The following is a 25,330-nucleotide window of genomic DNA, read 5'->3' as shown; positions in this document are numbered from 1 at the left end:
AATAAATAGAATTTCAGCCTAAAATTTGTGGAGAATTTAACTATTTGTCAATTTTACGTTTGCCAATTATCCAAATACCCATATTAAGTTTGCACTTACTAATATGTTACAGGAGAGAGAAGGATTATTAATTCGATGCCACTTTTGCATATGTGGCGAGACAAATCAGATTGCCAGCGTAGACCTCACCTGTGAGTGTCAGCACCATCCCTCCAACCTTATTTTCTCCAGCGTACGGGCGGCGGACGAAGCGCGGGGGAGCGGTGGCGTCCTGCACTCCTGCTGGGGCAGGCGGCGCTATGGCACAGCCTGGCGCAGCAGCGCATGCGCCGATGCGGCACGACGGACGGCCGCTCCATCCCTGGCAGATCGCTCCGTAATATCCTTTCCTCCGGTAAAACACATCCATCCATCGATCTTCTTCTATCCATGTACAAATCCATTGCGTGCGTGCTCTCTGATTTGAGATGTTCTTGCATATATCGCTTCTTTTCTGAACGATATGCTCGTTTGTATCATGGTTTCATCGGCTGTTCCCTTCGATATTACGTACTATTGTTGTCTCTTTGCGATTGATTTCATTCGGACTATTTCTTGGCTGCAAGTATGTTTGAATCCTGGGCTACAAGTATGGAGCGGCCATCGCGTCAGGATGTGCCACAACGACCTACCGCCCCACCATGGATCGGTCGTGGGCTCGTGGTCCGTACACCGGACCGGAGAGAAGAGAGATAGATAAATGACGGGTGAGGTCTAGACATTTCACACCATACATCCAAGCTGCCAATCTAATTTGTCCCGCCACATAAGCAAAAGTAGCATAAAATTAAGAATTCTTCTCTCTCCAATGACAGATTAAAGTACAAACCTAAAAGGGGTATTTGAATAATTAGCAAACAGAAAAGTGGCAAATAGTTAAAATTCCCCCCAAAAAGAAGCAAGCATATTGAAGAGCATGTAAAGGGCATCGAATTGAAGACAACAGAGTCATCAGCCTTTTCTATCTTCCCACGTTGACCAAATTTCTCCAAAGGATTTATTTGATGTCTTTTCCTTCCTGTGTGCTTTTGTTTTAGCTGCATGGTTTTACATGTATTAATTTCTTGCAAGTGGAATACACAAATATAACATTTAGTAAAGACAACCGAAATGCAGATTCAAGTGAATAACTTGCAAGTGGGATACACAAATATAACATTTAGTAAAGAACCAAAATGCAGATTCAAGCGAAGAAAATATGTACCTGAGTTAAAGAACCCCAAAACGAAAGGATTGACCTCAGTCGAGGTATCTGGAAGAGAATCTTCCTCGTGAGGAGCGACGATTCTGACTGTGATAACTCCTGTGGTATCTTGATCTTTACTGAACTGTAGTTCACTTGATGGCGTGTCATAAACTACTAGAAGGACCTTTTGTGCAGAAAATGGTGGGATATTAGTTTCACTATTCAGAACAAGAGCTGTACCCTCTGGAATAGGACTGCAGTCACCATTTGCATTGCTTATGGAACCACTAACTTGACCAGATCCCCTCAACAGAACGGAACGAAACCTCCAGTTCAGCTCAAGTGAGACTTTACTTGCAGCCTCTTCTGATCCTACTAATACAATTAACAGTGGAGGGTCCAGACTGTCAAGTAATCCCTCCAATGCATCAATTTTAAGCATTTGTTCTCGAACGTTCACATGATACCCTTTTGATTGAACCAACTTCATATTAACCTCCCCAGCCCAGCCTTTTTCTACATATATAAAAAAAACAAAGTGTTAGTGCAAAGTAGGGGCAGACCTAGGTGGTGCCGGGTACCCAAAAGTTACGAAAAAATTTTAGGATCTAACTATGCTTTAGTTGGCCTAAAAAATGGATGTGTAACTTGTTTCATCGAGAAGTAGACAGATCAAGGCCCAATGCCATGATTCTCGCATAGCTCACCAAAAGATTGTATGGTGGCGTGTGCATGCGTTCCCGCTGGTGGATCGCACGGTAATCAGCAAGGCAACGAGGACTAGGAGGCTGCCCGTGGCGACCAAGGTCCAGCCGTGCATGTATGCTCTTTCTCCTTTGGCAGTGGAAGAGATTAATTGAAAAACTGAAAAAAATATATATCTGAAGTTTCAAAATTTCTCGTCCTGCTTCTCTAGACGGCTATATTTTCAATTGAAAACTGAAATGCCAAATCAGTGAAGGCATGTTCCGTGATTTGTAGGATTAGGTCAAATTGAATCAGTCAACTATGAAGAGGAGCATAGGCATTAACTCTTTCTATACTGTACTCGTTCTACATCACCAATGCTATGTCCAGGGTTTCCCTTCTGTGAAGGTGATGAGGAAATTCAGAACAGGGAAGAATAATATCGGAAGAAAATAGGAATAAATTGTAATTTGTGTTGTTCCAGTTTTGTTTAGTTCCATCTAAGGATGCACTGTTGGTTCAACACCAAAATAACAACTATTTGTGCTAAACTTTTTGATAAACTAAAACCTTATTTATGTGTGAAGGCTTTGATTTTGCTCGTGACATGGGCACACCCAGGATAAAAATCCTGGGTCCACCACTGGTGCAAAGTGCAACAGGAAAAAATACAGTACATATGGTGCAGTACATAAATTGCAAACTGCAACAAACAACATAAATTGCATATAGTACATTGACATACCTAGTTTTAGTGCAATCTTCTTTGTTGATTGGTTTATACGAATGACCGGTAAACTCCACAGACAATATGCTACTTTGCCCTCCCAAATTCTTCTCAAGCTCAATGTTTTTGCCCGGTAATCTTCTCTTGTTGCATTTGCCATTTCATTCACAAGGCACAGCAATTCTCGAGGTTCCCACCTAAACCTACAAACATCGAATTCTTTAGCTACTTCAATAGCCATCAACAAAACATCACGATGCTTGTGCTGAAACACATCCTTTCTGCCAATCAGAACCTCATAGATTTCCATATTATCAGTTACAACATCTATCTTTTTTATCTTCAATTTTCTTGCTAGTTGAAGTCCGCTTAAAATCCCAATTGCTTCTGCGTGCTCAGAATCCTCACAACGAAGCCCACATGTAATTCGGCCTTCTAAAATCGCTCTATTGTTCCAAATAATCGAGGCAATTGTTGCCATTCCCACTTCTGCTGATGCTGATCCTTCAGTAGTTGTTATGGCTGCTTCTTGTCCTCCTGCTACGTCTGGATTTGTTGCTTCACTGTCTGGGACCTTGTAGTATGACGCATCAGATTCTAGTTCGCAAGTAATTAAGTCAAGGGATGTTTCAGACTTGGATGGCAACTGTAGTCCATGATCGAAGAACGAAACCTCGATAGGAGTTAATTCTTGTTTCCAGTCAGGTAATACCATCACCTTCTCTGCTGCAAGTGATTGAAGGATTGCAATCCAGTATTCTTCACGATGTTTGATCAAACACTTCATCAAAGAGAGAGAGGTCACATAGACAGGAAAGTGGCCAATGATACTCTTGTTCATAAAATGCAGTTTCTTGATGTCAGGACCATTTATAGATTCGCAAGCCAGAATACACCTTGAAACAAGAAAGGAGCGAACTTTCTTCTCAAACAACATTTCTAACTTGCTAGTCTCATAAGCTTTCATTACTGTTGAAGGATTAGAACTAATCAACTTCTTAATATCATTATCCTTATTTATGGGCGGCAAGTTGATCCACGGGGGCACATAAAACCAACACTTAGAGTAAGGCTTCAAAGGATTCATACAGATAGCTTCAGCATCAAGATCAATATTAGCCGTTGAATTGGCCGAACTATCAGAAGAGAAGTGAAGGCACACTGGACGGCTATGTTGCTTCAGAAGATTCCATGATTTTTGATTCACTTGTCGAAGTAACATGGCTGCAAATTAACAGCATTTACAATTAAATTAGCCCGATTCTCTATCTATATATACGAGGCAAAGCCCTCTTTTCAAAAAAAAAATAATAATAAAGAAATAAATTAGCAAGACTGACAAATAAGCAATGCATTTAATAAACTACTTAGTGCATCCATAATGGTGTCATACATAGATCCACAATGTGTCATAAGAAAAGAGACATAAGACCTGTGTTATAACTAGTCATATATTATTCCCCACCGGCCCAGAAATTGTGAAGTTCCCCGCGCACAGACAGAACCGTACCCATCAAAAAGCCAAAAGATTTCGTCACCAAGAAACTCTCGGCCAGTAACCGCGCAGGCAAGGCAACATGGCAAAATAAAACCCTCGAGAATGGGAGAGGAGAGGGGGAGAGGCCTCAAGGTCGAGAAGATGCGTACCGGCGGAGGCGAAGATGGGCGCCGGGCGGGCCGGGGGGAGAGCTAGAGACGCCGCGCGCGAAGATGCGCAGCGGGGGCCGGGAGAGAGCGCCGCCGCCGCGTCCCCCCACCTCCCCGGCTCCCCGGCTTTCCTCCTCCGCAGCGGTGCTCTCGAGACGGCGGAGAGGGTTTTTGCCTCTGGACTCTGGAGTGAGGGAAGTAGTAGTAGTAGTAGGTTTTTGCGCTTCTTTTTTCTTTTTGATTTTATTTTTTTTCCCCGGTCATTCGCCGCAAGATTAGTGCGTCGGTCGGACTCGCGGTCGCACCAATGCAACTTGGGCTCCGACTCCGACAGACGTGACGACCACACCGGTGCGGTTGCGGTTGAGGTGGTAGGGATCCAGCTTCTTTTCCTATAATAATAGCTAGATAGAGATTAAGGATGATTAGAGAACATTAATACATATTTACCTGTCAAGAAGTAACTTGAGAGGGATTAATTCCGCGTCTCTTGAGGTTGAGGGACTAATTAAGCTAACCAAACAAACAAAAGAAGACGGCCGGTGGGTTGGAGGAAAGGAAATCGGTGGAGTTAGGAGGCGGCCGGAGCGGATCGTCGGATGCGCGACCATGCATCGCATCGGCGGGCATACACATACATCACATATAGCTGAATCATTAACATCCTAGTAGTAACTAATTAAGTTCGGCTATATGCATGCATACATATAACTAATTACTAATTAGCTAGGATGATGCATGCATTAACTAACTAATTAATTAGGATGCATGCATGCATGCATGGGTACGTGTACGTGCGTCATGTGTGCACGCAAATCAATAGAGCCAATTAGTAGATGGGATCAAAGCTAATGTGCCACATTTCAATACATGGGAGCTAGTGCGGATCGTCCACGAGACCTGCTAATACTGCCTGCCAAGTAGACTGCGAAATACCGTACTTAGTAGCGTATGCTGTAATAATACATTTTCTGACGTCACATAGCATATACTCCACGTCCCCAGTACGAGAGTATGTGCTTTCTTCCCAAAGGCCAAATAGCCAAGCAGCCATACCCATTCTATAGCTATGTTACAGGAGACTAGCGACTACACTAAATACAACAATTCGCAGCGCCACTATATAAATACTTCAGTAAAACCTAAATCGATCTTCACATTGCACAAGGCACCACAGCATTTAATCATAAAATTAAGGCACTCCCAAAGATAGCACAATGTGTTCAGCTAGAAATCTTACCAAGTTACCAGGTTGCATCAAGCCTGAAATACATTACATCTGGTATATATATATCTTATTTTCATGACAAGTACATACATGTTAATATAACACGGCCACGAAGGTCAAAAGAACACGAACACAGATTCTAGCACAGCTACTCTCATGCCGCCGATACTTTCGTCTTTACCAAGCCTGCACAAAGATTATAGCAACATTGAGCATAAAAGATTCTATAACAAAAGAAACGATCATGCAGTAGCCTAAAAAAGGAGTATTTTAACAGGTATATTACCATATAGATTCACTCACGTGCGCCTCAACACCTTAAGAGACATCGCAGCAAGAGCACAAAGCTGCCTCCTGCATTCATAATTGCTTGCCAATCGGGGCTTTGACGTCGAAACAAGATTCGCGATTGATTTGTTTGGGGGTTGCAAGTCCTTCCTGCTTGCTTCAGTACTTAGGATGTCCTTCCTTGGTTCAGTCCTTTGTATGTCATTGCTGCTTGGTTCACAGGGTGGAACTATCTTCACCGGCAAACGGGCAGACAGCACCGATTTCCAGTATGGAAAGAACTTATCTCTCGCTTCTTTTAGGACCAGTAGTTTAGATGGTCGCTTTGAAGGGATCTGTTTACATGAGACGTAGCATCTGAATGTATAAACAACAAACACCTGGGAAGCAATGAGTATACATGGTAACTTGTTAAACAGCATGGCGGCAACTAGAGGTTACGTGTTATGTTTATTTAATTTATATCAAATACCACCTTAAATATTTAATCGACCAAGTTGATAGGATATGTTACTTCAGAAGAATAATGCCACTATAAATATCTATAAGTACAAATTAGACTCAACAGATTACAAATGCAAGTCATATTGATGTTAATAAATTCATTAACATCAATATGAATGTGGGAAATGCTAGAATGACTTGCATTGTGAAACGAAGGGAGTAGACTACAACACTACTGTACTTGAACAACTAAGATAAGAATTGACGGTGCCATTTGGAGGATCACAAGAAGTTACAGTGATCAGACTAAAACTTTTTTTTTCAACAAAACTGAAAGGCTTTTGCTGTCAAGTACTTGCAAAAAAACGGCATAGCAATTATATGTTTGTTGAAGTAAACATATTTTTGACATGGGAAAAGAAAGATAATCCACAATTCCAATTTAGTAAAGTATCACCTTACCCTTTTACAACCTTCAGCATTAAGGGTATATGACTTGTCAGCTTCATTAGTTCCCCCAGTGTCCATTATATTCAATAAAGGAATTGGTTAGGGGTCAACTATATTCAATAAAGGCACAGTGTAAAGGAACAGAAAGTTAATCATAGCCAGAAATCTAATCAATAGGCAATGGCTAAGATTGTTATGGGTGTTAGCGATATGGAGGAAAATCGTTGTCCTTGCATCTTGGCAGCAGCAATACATACATGAATAAAAAAAAGAATCTGCAGACAATATTACGAGCACCACAGCTGATACTTGTCGGTCAGCAGCAGAGTGGTGGTCCAGTCAGTTTTGATTCACTTTACATTACGTTGCACCCCCTTTTTTTACTGGATAAGATCAGGTTTTTTATACTGCAATATTGGAAAGTAGTGCATCACCACAAACAACAGGTGGAAGTATAAATTTTTCTCATTTCTAGTATTAAGAAATAAAATCAACCAAGAAGTAACAAACCTCGTGAATGTGACATATTAATTGATGTTTGCCCAGGATATCGGTAGCTTCAAAACAAGAAGGAATATTTTAGGAAAAGAACGCCTCATCAACTATATGTCGGATGTGCTTTAGAAGATACGGAATGAATATAAGTGAAGGTGAAGCTAATAGATGACATACCATTTAAGGTCTGCAGTGTCTATCCCTTTCCCAGAAGGAACAATGCCCTTGCTGTTTAGAATTGATGAAACGTGTTCAAGGACCTCCTCATGGTTTACCTACGTTTCATCAAAATATTTGTAAGTCACTAAAAAAATGTTCAAGACATTATTCCAACAATTATACAGATACATTTCAAGGGTGGTGGTGGCTGCATGGCACATAATAACCCTTGAACAGAACATCTCTCAAGACAAACAGTACAGCACAGTAAAAACACAAAGATCGTCTTCTAAGTACTAAATTCTTACCACAAATATAAGTCCATCTAGGTTTGTCCTAAGTCCAACTCTTTTAACATTTGACCATCAGTTTTATATAGATTGATAACACAAGATTGACCTTTCTGAATCTCCTGCAGCTCTACATCGCGCTGGGAGTGCATTGTTGCCTAGGCGCCGCCACCTTAAGAACATTGTTTGCCATGGTACTGAGTTCATAACTTCAAATAACACTAGCCACGTAGGTCGCGCGTGGCACGACCATGATGACCTGTAAAATTAGTATGTGATGGTCTATTTAAGATATATGTATACGCTGGTGCAAAGTGTATATAATATCGTAAAGGTTAAACAGGGTACGGATATCTATAATCGTAAAGAGTAAGAAGAAATATGCTGTTGAGGGTAGGAATATCTAGAATCTTAAAGAGTAAGAAGATATAACTTCTTCTATCAAAGAAGCTCTATCAGAATGAGTGAAGAAAGTCATCATAAATTTCAGGCTTGACAACCATTTGTGGTCAGCATATTGCAAGCCAAAAATGCAGAAGTACCTAGTATGTAGTAATTACAGATGCAGTCATTTACATTTTGTTTCTCAAATTCACGCTAAAATCCTATATTGACATGTGCATAAACAGTTTGCAATATATGATTGACATTTACATAGGCTAAATGCAGAGTCAGAAACTCCAGTATTCAGGTGATTGGTGTACAATTAAACAGGTGCTATCGATGTTGGCTTTAAAGATATATCAAGTAGAACCTAAATTTTTTTGTACTTAAACAGGTTAAGGTTAACGTGCCCTCAGGCTTCAAGGACACACCAGAGGGCCTATTGTCACATGGTGACCATGAACTGTTGCGCTTGGCTTTCAGCTTCAGAACTCAGAAGGCAAAAAAAATTAAAAAGACCCTATTGTCCATGAAAAAAAAATCATTTGAGTTGGCTATCAGCTTATCACATTAATATTCCCTTGCTGAACAAAACACAGGAACAATCCTTTTTTTTTTACGAAACACAGTTGGACATGTGCTTTCTAATATATTATTATAACATTGCTCTTCATCAATCCATCCCATCACTGTTCTTTATTGACCCCAACTGGTTCCTGGCTACAGCTTGGGAAGGCAAAGATAGGAGGCGATGGGATTTACTAAGTTTGTGACTCACCAAATACCAAGGGTTATTGACGTGTTGATCCCGTTGACGAGGGGTGACTGGAAGCTGCGATCCGATTTATCGTTGCCCGCCTTGATCTACCGTTGTGAACCTCGATATTTTCTGGAGCTGTGATTGGGATGGGGATGAGAAAGCGCGTAGCTCAAGGCTTTAGCGTCAATGGGGGAGGAGGCGGTGGACTGTGCGAGGAAGAGATGCCGGGTGCAGAGAGGGGAAAAGACGCCGGGGGTAGAGAGGAGAAGGCGACGGCATGGGGCTGGGGACTAGGAGGCTGTCACGGGCACTAGGAGGATGAGGAACTTTACCGGAGGGGATGGGGAGGATCTGAGGTGGTGGGCTTGCTGCGGCGACGGGGATATGGAGAGGGCGAGTGCGCACGGCGGAGGAGGCAACAGCAATGGGGGAAGAGGTGAGGAGGAGGCGAGGAGGTGGGCAGGCAGTGGTGGAATGGATGCGTTTAGGGAGATGGGTTTTGCGTTCTTTTTTTCTTTTTGTACCTTTTTCACCTACTCCAATGGATGTGTTGTTTTTTTTTCTTTTGTTCACTGGGTTTTGCGTTCTTTTTTGGTGGAGCACTCAGTGATTCTTATATATACATGGTGGTGTGGCTTCTATTATTGGTTGGCCAGACTCTGGAGTATTCTACCATTCACCAGGATTTTGCACTCCTCTTCACTTCAGATCTGATGGCAGCGGTTGAATTCGTGGCTGCATCCGACGGTCCTAAATATCCGATGACCTGGCGCTTTGTGGTGGTGAAAAACTTTAGTATTTTCACTACTTTAGATTTCTCAACATGGTATACACTACTACTTCGCGCTAGTAGGCAAGGGCAGTTCTAGGACTGGTTCCTGGCTGCACCACTGCTAGTAGCCTACTGGCTGTATTTGCTGTAAATATTCGTGGAAATAGCCAAAGAAGATATATCTTTTTTTTCGAAAACACAGGAGGACCCTTGGAAACACCAAAAAACAAAAAACAAAAACATCACAAAACACGAATCACAACCGATTTTACACAACAAGACGGCAAAGAAGATATTCATACCTAGTTACCACTACAAAGGCCACATTGTACACAACTGAGACTGAGAGACAATAAATTAGAAAACATTTTTTTATAAAAAAAAGGTGATGGAAAGTTGGGGCTGCCTAAACCAACCAGGCTACTACTCTCCGTCATCCCATTACTTCCATCACAACCACCACCATGAATGGCAACAGCAGTGCCAACCATGACAGTGATAGAATGATTAATGATTAAGTGGTCACAGGCACTTCATGATGTGATAGGCAGTAGTGATCCTATGTGTGAGGAAGCTCTAGAATCATCGCATGTTCTTGGCGCTCTTACTATCTTGGTTTTCTTTGTTGTTCTTGCATTCCAAAGGAATTTTACAGGAAAGATAGTATGAGATTCCTATCTACCACTCTTTATGTATCTTCCCTTCCAAATGGATCCCAAAATTCTCCATTTTTTTAATGAAACTTCTTTTTGTTTAGCTATTGGCCATATGAACAACTATCAGGTGTTTCACTCGCCCAAAATAAAACATGTGATCCAAATAGATCTTCAAATGTTAGGCCTATTCCTAGGCATTTACCCCTTTTTACATTTCCTGCAGTACACATTTCAAACACAGCCCATGAAAGTGATCTTAAATTGTAGGGATAATTTCGTTCTTGCCCCTATTTTGCAGAACAGAATCACTTCTGTCTAGGATCCATTGTGATTTCTGCCTGTACATATTGGTGCATACGGTGGGCTACAAATTGTTCATTCATTCATATGTATTAGTAAAAGTTTGTCAAAATCATTTGAGTTTCGAAATTATGTTCCGAACCAAAATCATGTTCCAAACCAGGGTAAAAACAGAATTAATGAATAAATATTGGGGCAAATGTGCAACCACAACTGAGGGTATAAATGTCATTTTGTTAACTTGACCATCCAGAGTAGGGGTAAAATAAAACTTCGTTTCAAAAAAACAGGGGTAAAAATGAAAACCCTAAAAAATGAGGATAAAATCGATATTGAACATCAAAACAAGGGTATGAACGAAATTACCCCTAAATTGTATTAGTTAATTTTTAGATGACTGACAAAAGAACTACATTGTGACAAAAAGAATTATCCTATATCAATAAAAATAGTTACTAAGTTACAAATTGAACACATTTTTTTTAAAAAAAAATATTCTACTGTCAAACAGGAATACATAAACTTTTAAAGCAGCACTGACAATCTCTTGGGTTTATGTAAAGATATGTTTAGTTCTTTTTTATGGGATGATGACTAGATGGTAAACTGCATAGGAATCTCTCCTACTGTTGACAAGTCACAAAAGAAAGCATTTTACTAATTGGAGCATCCCTAGCAGAACGAAGTCATGCATGCACAACATCACAGAAATTTGAAGCATACATAAAAATAGAAAATGAAAACTCATTAGTATCACAAAGGGGGGTATCATTTAGGAACTACCTCTGAGTTAGTCTGAATATAATCCTCAAGATCTTGACCAGCTTTGTCTATAATACCAACTAGTGCGTCTGCTGTAAGAAGGGCTTCCTTCTTCTCTTTCAGCTTCTTAAGCGCACTGCCATTTTTCCCCTCATTCACCATAGCTATCATCTGGAGATGTAGGCCACTGATAGCTTCATAAGTGCGCCGTCTAATAGATTCAAACCCATTCAGATTAGCCTTGCCACGGCTCCTATTTATGGGGCCATGGAGCTGCTTCTGAGAAGCCAGCAGCAAAATTGCTAACTGGACAAACTTCTTCTTATCGATGTAATCCCACAACTCATCGACAATGTTATGCGTATGTTGGGCAATTAATCTAGTTGTGTCCAAATACATCTTCTGCAAATGGGAGGCAACATGAAAAATCTGTAAACAAGTTTCGATGGATGCATGCAACAAATAAGGAGAAATGATTGGGCTTAGTTATGCACAAGATTTTAAAAAAATCTTGAAATCAGATAAAGTTCACTTAACAAATGAGGCATGGCGGTAGCTACCCTACCACTAGTAAATAATTTTTGCCTTACATGTAAGCATTCATGGACATAGTTAACTGAACAAAACGGCGAGAGTAATGGCATATGAAGTAAATGTAAGCAGACTAAAAGAAACAAAATAGTGGTAGCTTGATGGATGTTCGCGATAAATTATTATAGTAGATGCACACTAACCATCTCTGGCAGACAGAGGAGAGATATGAGGTTGTTAGGAGAGTGGCCATCAGCCCAATTGTCCTCCAGGTATTTGTGCATGCTGGCATTCTCAACAGCGACGTGAAGAGGCAGGAGGCCCTCAATGACGTAGTCGCCCTCAGTGCGGTGGTTTGCTGACGCACCGTGGCGGAGGAGGAGCTTGACCATTTCGACGCTGAACGTCTCAGCGGCCAGGTGGAGAGCCGTGTAGCCATAAGGATGGAGGCCGTTGGGATCGGCACGACGTCCGCGCAACGGAGAGCTGCCTTGCAGGGCCACTCTGGCACAGCGCAAAGCGTTGTTGGCGACAATGGAGCTGAGAATCTCCGGGTAAATGAAACCACGAAGGCCCATCAAGCGCGACCACCCTTGGCAAAGTCGATTGAAGCGCGTGAGGCTATCCTTCTCCAGTATAGGCCATAGCAGAGGGAATACCTGACGCGAGTACTGAGCCAACAAATTCTACAAAGGAAGCCAAGAAAACAGTGCATAATCAGTACAGACCCAAAAATTCTACAAAGGAAGCCCAAAAAGAAACATTGCGTAATCAATATACTGACCCAACAAATTCTACAAAGGAAGCCAAAAATCATTGGAGTTGCTATAGTTGTGTCAACAGATTTTTTGCTTAATCACAGTAAGTTGTTTGACCGTTTGATCTGTGTTATGATTCATGCTTCTATCCAACTAAAGAAGACAACACTAGTTTTCTACACTCCATAAGGGCCCTGCATGTAGCAGTGTGAAACAGGTAGCTAAATCAACATTTTACACCGGGAACAGACAGCTAGCACTAGCTTGCTTTTTGTTTGGTTAAAATTACAGCACAATGACACCATAATTATATATAATTACAACAAAGTTACATTGTAATTGCACTGTAACTCTGATGTAACTTTTATATAGATAGATAATAAAAATTTGAAATTTGATTGGAGCTTGTTCATATGAATTCTTACCACCGATCTAGTCTAGGTTATATTCTTGCTAAATATTATATGTTGCAGGAAATTTAATCTAACTGTTTTGCCAACCAAATATGTCTCTTTGCTGTGTTGCCGACCTGTTATCAGCAACAGACTAGTATTTTTTCCCCAAAAAACATGTCGCCATATTTATAGTTAGTCGCAAAATGATTGCATAACCAGTGAGCCAAATGAATGTCTGAAGGGAAGATATTGCAATTCGGTCGATCGATCGATCGATCCATACGGAGAAGGGATAATCTGGGTACCTACCCGCTCCTTTGCCTCGAAGTAGGAAGCAGCGTCAGGGAACCCGAGCATTTGATAATAACTCTGATCGCAGCTGCGAAGCATATCCTCAAACGTCACCCGAGATGATGCGGGAGCCGAGTTTCCATCCCCGGGAGCGGGAGCGGAGGGGGTCTCCATCGGGAAGGAGGGGGCGGGTGGCGGAGCTCAAAAAACCCTAGATCGATCGATCGATCGATCCCCTTTCGCTGTGTCCTCGGCCTCTCCCTGTCCTGCTCCTGCCGCGATGCTCGACGTGGATCTGCCGGCGATGCTGGGCTCCGCCGGCGAGACCGGCGCCTCGTCGTGGAAGAGGAGGAGAGGTGCGGCGGCGGTCGCCTCCTCGTGGTCGTGCATGAGGACAAGAGAGGGAGGGAATTATAGATGGCCATCTGGGCCGCCTGGCACGGCACGGCCCAAGCCCGGCCGTGCCTGGGCCGAGGCTTGTCGGGCCGGCACGGCTCGACCGACGCACCGGGCCGTGCCGTGCCAGCCCACGGGTGGCATACACGGCCCAGGCACGGCCCAATACTACTCGGGGTTTGCCGGGCCGGCCCGAAGGTATGATGGGCTATTGTGCTGCCTCACAGAAAAAGTCTATATTTGGTCCGTCAACTCAGTGGCTGTGTTTAAATGGCTGGAAATAAGTCTATTTTTGGTCCCTCAACTCTGTGGGCTGTGTTTAAATGGCTGGATAATAAGTCTATTTTGTATACCTATTGTCTTGGGCCATGCCTTATACGATTATATAAGTCTATTTTTCATCCCTGTATTTTTTTATTTGATTGGGCCGTACCGGGCCGGCCCACCGTGCCGAGGGTGCAGCCCAGGCACGGCCCGGCTGTCGGGCCGGGCCGGCACGGGCACGACCCTAGTCGGGCCGGGCTGTGCTTGGGCCGGGCCAAAATTGCGGGCTTCGTGCCGGGCCGTGGGCCTCGGGCCATATGGCCATCTATAGAGGGAATGAGGGGCAGTAGTGTGGGTGGGTATGGTGTATGGATGGAAACGCCTGAAGAGGGAGAGGTGCGGCGTGCAGGCCGGCGTTCCTCACGTGGGCCACCGACATAACAGGCCTCATGAGCCCAATAGGAATGGAACTGTATTATTATCTGGGTTATTAATTGGAGAATTAAATTTGCAAATATACTTTTAATTTGTTTTTTTCTCGTAAATATTCGGGCCGTAAATTTTTGGTAGAAATATACTATCGGTCTCGCACAACAGTCACGTGAGAATGACGTGGGCATGATGATATGGACGATCTCGCACGAAGAAAACGCGAGACCGCGAGGAAATAGCGAGAAGGAGCGAGACCGAATGGCTTAATTATCGATTAATTAATCGCTAATCAACCTCATTAATTACTAATTATTATTAATTAATCACTAATAATGCGGCTACTTTCTAAGCAAGCCGTTCGCTCACGCGCTTGTGATGTGGCTTCTCCGTGCGCCCGAGGACGCGTGGTTTCGTTTTCCGTTGCGCGACACCGCACGGTCTCGTGACGTCGTTACGCGATACTGCAAAGTCTCGCGTTTTCCTCGTGTGAGAACGTCTGTATCATCATGCTCACGTCATTTTCGCGTAACGGTTGTGCGAGACTGATAGTATATTTCTGCCAAAAAAAAATTTACATCCCAAATATTTCTGAGAAAAAAAACTAATCAACAGTATATTTTCAAATTTAATTCGTTAATTGGATTCCTGCAATTGTAATTTTTTCCTATATATTTAGAAAAATATCATTATAATTTGTCTATTCATAATCGTGATATTGAAATTTTATAAAATTAAAACCGTGCCACTGCCGTGATGTTTTTTATCCATCCCCTACATTTTTTTTTGTCTTCTTCCTTCGTTCCGTCCTCACCGCCGCACGTGGTGCCGTCGCCTTCAATCCTCACCGGCGTAGGAGGCAGGCAAGAGCGTGGTGGCGGAGTCGAGGTGGCGGAAGACGGCGGCAGCGATGGCGCCGCCCATGGAGAAGAGGACGAAGCCATCACCTCCGAGAAGGCCGGGAGCGCGGGAGGCAGGCCAGAGCGCAGAGTGCGGTGGCAGCGTCGATGCGGTGGAGGACAGCGGCGGCTATGGTGCCGCCCATGGAGAAGAGGACGAAGCCATCACCGTCGAGGAAGCCGGGGGTGCGGGAGGCAGGCCAGAGCACGGTGGCGGTGTCGAGGTGGCGGAGGAGGATGGTCGTTGCTGTGGAGGAGGTTGCCCCCACCACCAGATCGGCAAGCCAACAGCTGGATCCATGTGGTGGCGGAGAAGGAGGAGACAGGGGATTTGGGGATTTCACCCGCTTGGGTTTTGCCGCCAAATCCGGAAGAGGAGGGAGAGGAGAAAGCGGAGCTGCCATGCGCCGCCGCCGCCTGCCATGGTTGGGTCGCCGGCAAGCTCTCTCTCCTCCGATCTCGCCTCACTGCGGGAGATGGCTCGCTTCACGCGCCGTCAGCGCCGTCTCTCTTGCTACTGCCACCGCTCCACACGTCCGCTACTCCGTCAGCGTGGCGGGATGGCGCCGAGCACGCCGATGGCTGTGCGGTTCTCGTCCTCCACGATGAGGCGCGACAGAGGCATGACAGCAGAGAGATGGAGAGAGAAGACGGAAGCGAGAAGGAAGAAGACGGAGAAAGATGGAGAAGGATGGGAAAAGTAACGGCAGTGGCACGGTTCTAATTTTGTAAAATTTTAGTGACATGGCTACAAATAGACAAATTGTAATGATATTTTTCTTAATATGTAAATTTGGCCACCCTCCCCAAGTAGGAACCGCCCGAGGAACCCGTCGCGAATCCCGTCCCCACCTCCTTCCGACATGTACATGCTATGCACGCCGGCCACGCCGAGCGGGTCGCCGCCGTCGGTCGCTGTGTACTACACCCACTGCCCGCCGATGCCGACGTGCTGCTCGAGCACATCATGTCGAGACCCTCTCGCCACTTCGCTCCTCTCCTCGCAGACCACCGACCACCGCCCTGAAGAAAAAGGGGAGAAAATGAGAAAAGAAAGAGGGGAGAAGAAAATATGACACTGACATATGGGTCCCACATGTTGAGTCCGCCGATTGGACCGGGTCACAGGGCCACGTCAGCAAAACTGTTTTCCGTAACCACTAAGAGAGTCAAATTACACCAGTTTTAATAATTGAAGGAGTCGTCCTATCCAATTTTCTGGTCAAAGAGTACGAATTAGATTTGTCCTACGTTAAGGGAGTCAAAATGCACTTTTTCTTAAATCGGATGCCCAACTCACGCCTAACTCCTCCTCTCTCTTCTTTTCTTATTTTCTGATAGTAGATGACACCCCGCGAGGTGCAGCTGCAATACAGTTATAAATTTTCAAAATATAGTTATGAGTATATATAGGCTGAGATGAAAAAGTGTTATGCAATGGTGCCAAAGATGGTGATAGTGTAACTTATTTATGGCAATAACATTTTATTCTGACTTATATACTAATTAATGAGGAATAATAGGTACAAAATGAATGGTTGTGATTAAAACATGGAAATGATCCAATGGCTAGCTCTTATTTCTAAATGATGTGGCTGAATGCATGTTAGGCTATTGATCAAACTATATCCAGTGCATGTAGGGATGAAAACGAATCGAATACGGTCGGAAACTAGCTCTATCATATTCGTTTTCATATTTTTTCTCGGAATCGAAATCAGAATCGGAAACCCGGATACGAAAACGGAATCGAATATTATCGAATACAGATACGGAGCGAATACGAATCGAAACGAATACGATAACGAATAATTATCAAAATATGAAGACCCCTCAAAATAAGCTTCTTAAAACGAGAAAGAGATGTAGCCATCAAAACATCATTATTTTCAAATTTTATCTCTATTTATAAGGGCAAGGGGGAGATAGAAAATGTTATGTTTACTTTCCATATAAATTTATGTTATCATGAAACAAATAAATTAATGTGTATCACCGAAATTTTCGTAGGCACATTGAAATTTTTGAAAATTGGTTGAATATTTTAAATTTTGGGTTGAACATTTCAATTGAAAGTTTTTAAAAATTTGAGTGGTTATTTTTCAGAATTGAATTTTTTTCATTTGTTTGTATGTGGACCATTTAAGGGACTTAAGAAGCCGTATGCAAAAATAAAATTTGGAAATTTGAAACTAATTTATCTCACTCATATGAACTCTAAATTAGATGATTCTTTTTCCTAAATGTTTCTAAAATCATGCTTTATCATGTTATTGTGTTCTTACCGCTATTATTTTGGCCATTTTTTTCTTGTGACTTTGTTTTATCAATTAAAAATTTGAATTTCAAAACTTCAAATAATATTTTGAAGCTGTAATTATTTTCAGCTGAAAAAGTCATGAACATAAAAGTTGTAGAGCTCATCAACACATACAACTTTTATTTTGGTCATTTCTTTATCTAATAAAGTGATAGTAATATTGTTCACAAAGTTTACATATCTCTCTTATAGTTTATAGAACCAAATAAGATAGATGTAGATTTTGTTAACAATATTACTATCACTTTGTTGGATGAAGAAATGACCAAAATAAAAGTTATAGATCTTGATGAGTTATACAACTTTGTTGTCGATGACTTTTTCAGTTGAAATCATTTAGTATTTCAAAATATTATTTGAAGTTGTCATATTTTGAAATTCAAATTCAAACGGTTCAAACAAAGTCATATAGATTTGAAATTCAAATTCAAACGGTTCAAACAAAGTCATATAGAAAAATGACCAAAACAAAAGTTGTACATGTTGATGCGTTATAGAACTTTGTTGTTGACAATTTTTTCATTTGAAATCATTTACTACCCGAAAAATTATTTGAATTTCTTATATTTTTAAATTCAAATTTTTATATAATTTAATCAAACTCGGACGGAGAAATGACCAAAATAAAAATGATAGATCTCAATAAGTTATACAACTTTGTTTTTAACAACTTTTTTCAAATGAGTTGATTTAGTGCCTTTAAATTCATTTTAAAGAGCCACATATAAAATAAAAATTGATTTTTACATTGAAAAAAAATCCACCAATTTTTTTTCACCCCAACCTTATCCTCTTGACTCTTCCTCTCCTCTCTCTCACACACACTTTCTACTCTCTCTCTCTCTCTCACTTCCTCTCATCCACACACCACAGGGCACAAGGCGGGCGGCGGCCGGATGAGCCAACGCGGGGCGGGGCAGGCGGCGATCGGCCGAGAGCGGTGCGCCGCGCGGCAGGCGGGCTCGAGCGGCGCACCGCGCGGCGGTGGGCGGCAGAGCCTGCTGGTGGGCTCACACGGCGGGCGGCGCCGGGCGGCGGCAGCGGGCAGCTGGCCCGGCCGGCTAGCCGGCTAGGGTTTCTGGGTTTCTTTTTATTTTTTTTGCTGAAAAATATCTCCGGATATCCGATGAAAAATCCCGGATAGTTTCCGACCGTTTTCCGATTCCGTTGGATATCACCTTACTGTATTCGTTTTCGTATGCGAGAAAAAAATCCGAATACGTTTCCGAATCCGAGAAATTCCGGATAGTTCCGACCGAATTTTTCCGAATCCGAAAATTGGTCCAGACGGACGGAAACTATCCGAACCAGTTTCATCCCTAAGTGCATGTCAATGTGCCCATGCATGTCTGCAGCAAGGTCTTTGCAGGTACATTTACACATTTTCCTTTCTTTTGATTTTTTTCTTAAAATATTTATTTGGTCTATTATCCGATTACAGTGTTATATTACTTATAATTCAATCTTTATAACATGATATCACATGATTATATTTTGATAAAAAAAAATCGAACATTGTTTCACCACTTGTAAAATATTGTTTTTAATTCACTTTCAGAGATATGCAACATTTAAAAATAGTCAACCAATATATGAAGCATTGAGTCCCAACGAGTAAAACATAAAAAGAATCATGGGGGACATATGATATATTTGAAAAACTTTATATTGAACATGTTTTATCATGTAGGAACATTAAGTTGTAACTATAGAGACATTACACAATATTTGCCGAAATATTCAAAGAGCACCGTACAACATTTGTAAATTAACTAGTCAAACATTCTAAAATACTTATTGAAACATTTAAATTAATCCACGTGCAACATTTAAAAGAATTAACAAAGCTAAATACCTTTTTTTCATCGAAACATGTGGTCTTGTTGTAAAAAATTAATAGCAACAAATTTAATAGTGTAATTGGATCATAGTTTGGAGAAGTAATTTAGGAGAAAAAATAGTATGAAGTTGCCAAAAAAATTAAACCAACCATGTTTAGCATGCATGCATACTTTCTAATTGCATGCAGAGCTCTACAATGAAGCACATCTGCACATGCTAAGGCCATTCCCAACCCAAGATACTAGACATAGTTTCCATAAACTCCACATCATCAAGAAACTAGTACTAGACACTACTCTTCCAATGCAAACACCACTATTCTATACTTAAATTTAATGCTACTTATCTCACATGATGTTTTGGATATCGTGTAGAAACCAAGTCTCATGCAAGACATGGTTTTATTCTCTTTCCTCATTTATTCACTTGCCACATCATTTTTCATTTTAGGTGGCAGCTTATTTAATGCTATAGACTCCATGACTCCATCCTAGTCATTGGGTTGGGAATGGCCTAACATAGGCTGAGGTGGGGCGGAGAGGCATACGAAAGAAAAGGAAAGTGATGCTTAAATATACTGTATATAGGCTCTCTTTGTTTAGGCTTATAAGTCAATTTATAAGATGAAAAGTCTAAGCCTAAATAAACAAACAGCTTTCTCGTTTGGCTTTTTTGAAGCCATAAGCCACTCTAACACTATTAAGCCAAAAGTTAGGTTGGATAAGATTTTTTGGTTTATGTGAGGTAGATGCATGACTCCACCATTAAATTTAGGACATTAAATACATCTTATAAGCCAATAAGCTGACTTAAAAGTCTAAGCCAATAAATTTAAGCCTAAACAAAGAGGGCCATAATCTGGTCCCAACGGCTAAGATAGGCTTAAATAAGTATTTTAATTAGAATATGAAGTCACTCATTTCTCACGACTATTTTAGAATGCGTACGTGCTGTTGACTAATTAGCCCGTGCACACAAAATGAAGTGACTCATTAGCTGATGACTAATTAATGATGACTAATTAAGTATTAGCTAAAAGATTGAAAATGGATTAGCAAAGCAACTTTCCTATCGATTTTTCTTTTGAAAAAAAAACTCACCATTTAGCAGAAAACTTTCTGTGCCGAACACAACTTAAGACCCCTTCAACTCTTCTAGCCAGTACCAGTTGATTAATGTCTTTGCTGGGTAGTTGATGAAGGCCTCTTTGGCTCTTCGCCTAAATACCAGTCCAATCATCTACGAAGGCTATGTTTAGTTCCTAAAAAAAATTAGAAGTTTAGGGAAAGTTGGAAGTTTGAAAAAAAAGTTGAAAGTTTATATGTGTAAAAAAATTTTAGATATGATGTGATGTGATGGAAAGTTAGAAGTTTGGGATAGTTGGGGTGAACTAGACAGGGCTGAAATAAGAAAATGTCAGGCTATTCATCTGCTTATCTAGCAGTCCCGTCATCCATAAAATAAGAAAAAGCCAGGCCCATATGTCATCCAACATCTCATCTTCCTCCACTCTTCTCGGCTGCGGCTTCACTGTTCCGTTGTTGTGTTTCTATCCGTGTTCCGTACCATGTGGAGGGCATCCGTTTGTCGATTCTTTTTGTGTGGCCCCACCATAAACGGAGATTACATGATTATTCTCTCCGTCAATTACCAGATTACGCAGTTAGCGATTAATCCTAATTAGCGTGGCCCTCCAGGGAAACAAAGGCGCCAAATAAAAATTAAGGCGCCAAACCATTAGACAGTTTTTCAGAAAATAGATTAAGCTTTACATATGGCACATTATTATCGGATCACAATCATCTTCTTCGCAACAACAATGGCCTCTCTATCTAATCTTCCAAGGTCAATCAAGGTCACCGATTCACTGCATGAACAAGTGACAACCATGCCGACGGAACCAGCTGCCTCTGCTGGAACGTTTGTACTGCATCATCCAGGGACAAGCTTTCATGGTAACCTGGAAGGGGAATTAGAGACAGTAAGACTTCATAATGTTTTCACTTTCTTTTATTAGTAATCATTGAGACTTGATCACTACAAGCACATCATATCTCCGTTCAGTAAATCTCATAGAAGTTTTGCTTCTTTTCTATTAGCCCTTTTTTTCTGTAAGTTTCATGAAAGTTTTTCTTCTTTTCTAATTTGTCTCAAATAAAAAACGGGTATATTAATCAGGATCCTAGTAAAATTGAAGCTACTCCACAAGCAGATCCCTCCAAAGGGAAGGCACCAATCATTGGTATGAAATTCAACAGTGAACAAGAGGCATATGATTTCTATAATGCCTATGCTCGAGACATGGGTTTTAGCATTCGAAGAAGCAGTTACCATTATGTGAAAGATTCCACCATAATAAAGAATCGGACATTTTGTTGTTCTCGTGCAGGTACTAGTTCCAACTTATATTTACAAAGTTCAGTGTTCATATAGAATTCATATACTAAGTTAGTTTTATTTAACAATAGGTACTCGTGGTCATGATAAAAGAGAAGACCAAATTTCAAATTACGGTCAGTGTTTTAGTAGGCCAGAAACACGATGTATGTGCCGAGCATGCATGAAGATAAGTCTTAGGGATGATGGATTGTATTGCATATATGAATTCTTGCACGAGCATAACCACATTCTTGCTACTGGAAGTCAGGCCCTCTACTTAAGATCTCAAAGAAAAATAACTGAAGCACAGATGGCAAGTGCTGAAAATGCAAAATCAGTAGGCATTTCTAATAAGGCTACTATTGATTTAATGGCAAAAGAAGCGGGTGGATATGAGAATCTTGGATTTACTCGTGAAGACATGAAGAATATATTATATTCAAAGAGGTCATTGAAGGTAAACGAAGGTGACACAGGGGGAGTCTTGGAATATATGGAGAAAAAATCATCGGAAGATGTTAATTTTTTCTATTCCATTCAGGTTGATGAGGATGACTTGATAACAAATATTTTCTGGACTGATTCTAAAATGATTGCTGATTATGAAGTTTTTGGTGATGTTCTTTGTTTTGACACAACATAGAGAAAACTAAATGATGGTCGTCCATTTGGTTTGCTTGTTGGTGTGGATAATCATAAGAAAAGCGTTGTTTTTGGTGCTGCACTTTTGTATGATGAAACTGCTGATAGTTTTGTTTGGCTTTTCAAGACATTTTTAAAAGCCATGTCTGGAAAGAAGCCACAGACTATATTGACTGATGAAGACGCAGCAATGGCCAAAGCAATCAAGTTAGTCATGCCAGAAAGTCATCATAGAATTTGTGTTTGGCATATGAACCAAAATGCCTGCAAACACCTTGCTGGAGTTGTGAAGGAGTACAAGAAATTCAATGCAGATTTTCAGAATTGTATTTATGACAAAGAGGAGGAAGATGAATTTATAAATGCATGGAATAGAATGCTTAAAAAGTATGATCTGCAGGAGAACAAATGGCTTGAGAGGCTATTTCAGAAAAAAGAGCAATGGGCATTAGTGTATGGGAGAAACACATTTTCTGCTGATATGAGTGGAACACAGAGAAGTGAGAGCATGAACAATGAATTGAAGGGCTATATCAGTGTGAAATATGACATACTTACCTTCTTGGAACACTTTGACAGGTTGTTGTCAGACAAAAGATATGAGGAAGTCAAAAATGACTTTAAGACAACACAAAGTACACCATGGCCAAAAGTAGATTTGACAATATTAAGGCAAGCAACAAGAATTTATACTCCAGCAATATTTAAAGTGTTTCAGGAACAAGTGTTGCAAACATTGAACTGTGACCTATACTACTGTGGTGATATTGATGCTGAAATGTACAAATTAAAAGTTCACGGTAAGCACCATGAGCATGTTATAAAATTTTCTCCAACAGAAGGTAAAGTCAGGTGCAGCTGCAAGAAGTTTGAATTTCTCGGAATCCTATGTTGCCATGCATTGAAGATACTTGATGTTAACAATATAAAAGAAATTCCTAAGCAATACATACTACAAAGATGGACCATTGATGCAAAATCTCTACATATAAAGAGCAACTGCAGTACTCATGAAGATCCTAAAATAAAGTTATCAACGCGCAGGAGAGACTTGTGCAGAATGTTTGTTAAAATAGCATCTCGAGCTGCAGAATCTGATGAAACATACTTAATGGCTGCCAACAATGCACAAAAGTTAGCAGAAGATGTGGAGAAATACTTGAGTATAAGGCCTGATCCAGATTTGGATAAATCAGGTTTGTATCCTACTCTGAGTTGAATAGTACTTATGCTAGTGACTACTATGTTATAATCTAAATCAGCTATCTCAAAAATATTTTATCATAGGCACAGAGGAAAATGTTGGCCCGAGTAAAGCAAGAGGCATAAAGGTTAAGGAGAAAGCCATTCGTGGGTCGAGGAGACCAATTGGTGGTTTTGACAAGGCAACACAATGGAGTAAAAAGAAAAAGAGTGATTCAAGCACATCAAAGTGTCCAGTACAAGCAGAGGTGGTAACACCATCACTGCCATACACCATGATGCAGGTTAGTAGATTCAAGATATATATATACACACACACACACACTTGGCAGAGACTCTCTTATCAGTGCTACTGATTATTATTTGCCTTATACAGATTCAGGGTCGTTCAGAGATTCCCACTAACTACAATCACATGCAAATGCCAGACTACTATCATGTTGAAGGTGCTTCATTACTTCAGTCATCTGGTTATTTCGAACTTCTAAACAAAGTCAAGGGATGCAGCATGAAGAGACTGCACAGACATTTGATACATATCCCTATAGCATGTTTGCCCATTTAAATTAAAATCCCCACCTTTTTTTCATATTAATTAGCACCTTTACCAATTTCCAATCACATTACAACTTGTAAGATTGGATCTTAATCTGAATTCCCATGTCGATTCAAGCTGTCAAATCATACTAGTACTTTCTCTTGTATTAGCATCAAATATATGGTTCCCACCAAACATGTTGTTTGGCTCATGTGAAAAAAATCATAATAATTTAGAAGCATCAAAACACAAGAGGTGTTTGCAAAAATGAACTTATCAAATAAAACTACCTTAATGCAGCTGTATGGTGAAAAAAGTTTCGATCTTCAATTCTTCACTTCTTCACCATAGCAAATAGTAGTTGCCAGCAACAAGGGAGTTCCACATTTGGTACTGACCATTGAACTACACCAAGCCGACGAGTATGCGGAGTGCAGACCACGCCAAGCCGGCGAGCCTGGCCGCCGACAACGCGAGAGCAACCATGGTTGCGTGCGGCCAAGAGGAAGATGAGGAGAGCAGCAGATGAGCAGAACTTCAGATGAACTCTCTGATTTGGGGACAAGAGATAAGGATGCAGTGGTTTTCCAAGTTGTGCAGCGCGGAGTGAAAAGTACTAGTACCCGGTTTGTTTTGACGGAGTAGTGACGGCGTCATATTCTGCACGGTAGATAGAAGCCGACCCCACCACCAAAAAGAATCGACAAACCGATGCCCTCCACATGGTACGGAACACGGATGGAAACACAACAACGGAACAGTGAAGCCGCAGCCACTCTTCTCCCCTAATCTCTGCTTTCTCCTATACATATGAGGGCAGAAAAAAATGTGATTGAGCCATAGACCATAGCACGTGAAACCCCATCCTAGATGGGTGCGGGTTCTGTTGAAATTAATAGATAGGCCTTACCCCACTTAAAGATTAATTCTTTGAAAAATCACAAAAGTTCACCTCATGGGATAGCATGCATAGGGAGTTTAGTACCACCTTGCTTATTCTAGGAGAGAGGGACTTCCTTAAATGGGAGGATGCCCTCCTAGCCACTTAAAGCATGTGAGGTGGAGAGAAGAGGGGGAACACATGCGCTCGCTCGCCTCGCTTGGCGCGTGCACGATGTTACGCGTCGAATGGTCTGCAAAATTGGTTACTCATGTGTGACAATGGCATA

The 25,330-nt window shown here is 41.3% G+C and overlaps 2 protein-coding genes and 1 pseudogene across 4 annotated transcripts; 1 reads left to right on the top strand and 2 right to left on the bottom strand.

Moving 5' to 3' along the window:
* Positions 1-806: 806 nt before the first annotated feature.
* On the bottom strand, positions 807-4,477 carry LOC107279425 (uncharacterized). Its single transcript, XM_015760990.3, has 4 exons — positions 4,287-4,477; positions 2,658-3,863; positions 1,244-1,741; positions 807-1,076 (listed from the first exon to the last, which is right to left on the bottom strand). Exons 2-4 carry the CDS (start codon positions 3,859-3,861, stop codon positions 991-993), a joined length of 1,788 nt encoding a protein of 595 aa, XP_015616476.1. The 5' UTR covers positions 3,862-3,863; positions 4,287-4,477; the 3' UTR covers positions 807-990.
* Positions 4,478-5,465: 988 nt separating this feature from the next.
* LOC4350092 (uncharacterized) lies at positions 5,466-13,635 on the bottom strand. 3 transcript variants are annotated; one of them, XM_026021146.2, is made up of 8 exons: positions 13,268-13,635; positions 12,009-12,491; positions 11,296-11,676; positions 7,369-7,466; positions 7,207-7,253; positions 6,709-6,749; positions 5,801-6,137; positions 5,466-5,700 (listed from the first exon to the last, which is right to left on the bottom strand). In XM_026021146.2, the coding sequence occupies exons 1-7, from the start codon at positions 13,421-13,423 to the stop codon at positions 5,814-5,816; spliced, it is 1,530 nt and encodes a 509-aa protein (XP_025876931.1). In that variant the 5' UTR covers positions 13,424-13,635; the 3' UTR covers positions 5,466-5,700; positions 5,801-5,813. The 3 variants fall into 3 exon arrangements, with proteins under 3 accessions (XP_025876931.1, XP_015616009.1, XP_025876932.1); XM_015760523.3 differs by having other exon boundaries at positions 5,818-6,137; XM_026021147.2 differs by lacking the exons at positions 5,466-5,700; positions 5,801-6,137; positions 6,709-6,749; positions 7,207-7,253; positions 7,369-7,466 and adding an exon at positions 7,472-7,899.
* Positions 13,636-15,248: 1,613 nt separating this feature from the next.
* On the top strand, positions 15,249-24,690 carry LOC107279349 (protein FAR1-RELATED SEQUENCE 5-like; annotated as a pseudogene).
* Positions 24,691-25,330: the final 640 nt, after the last annotated feature.

Source organism: Oryza sativa, chromosome 11, assembly GCF_034140825.1.
Source record: "Oryza sativa Japonica Group chromosome 11, ASM3414082v1".
NCBI lineage: Eukaryota > Viridiplantae > Streptophyta > Magnoliopsida > Poales > Poaceae > Oryza > Oryza sativa.
This window is presented reverse-complemented; position numbering and strand designations above follow the sequence as displayed.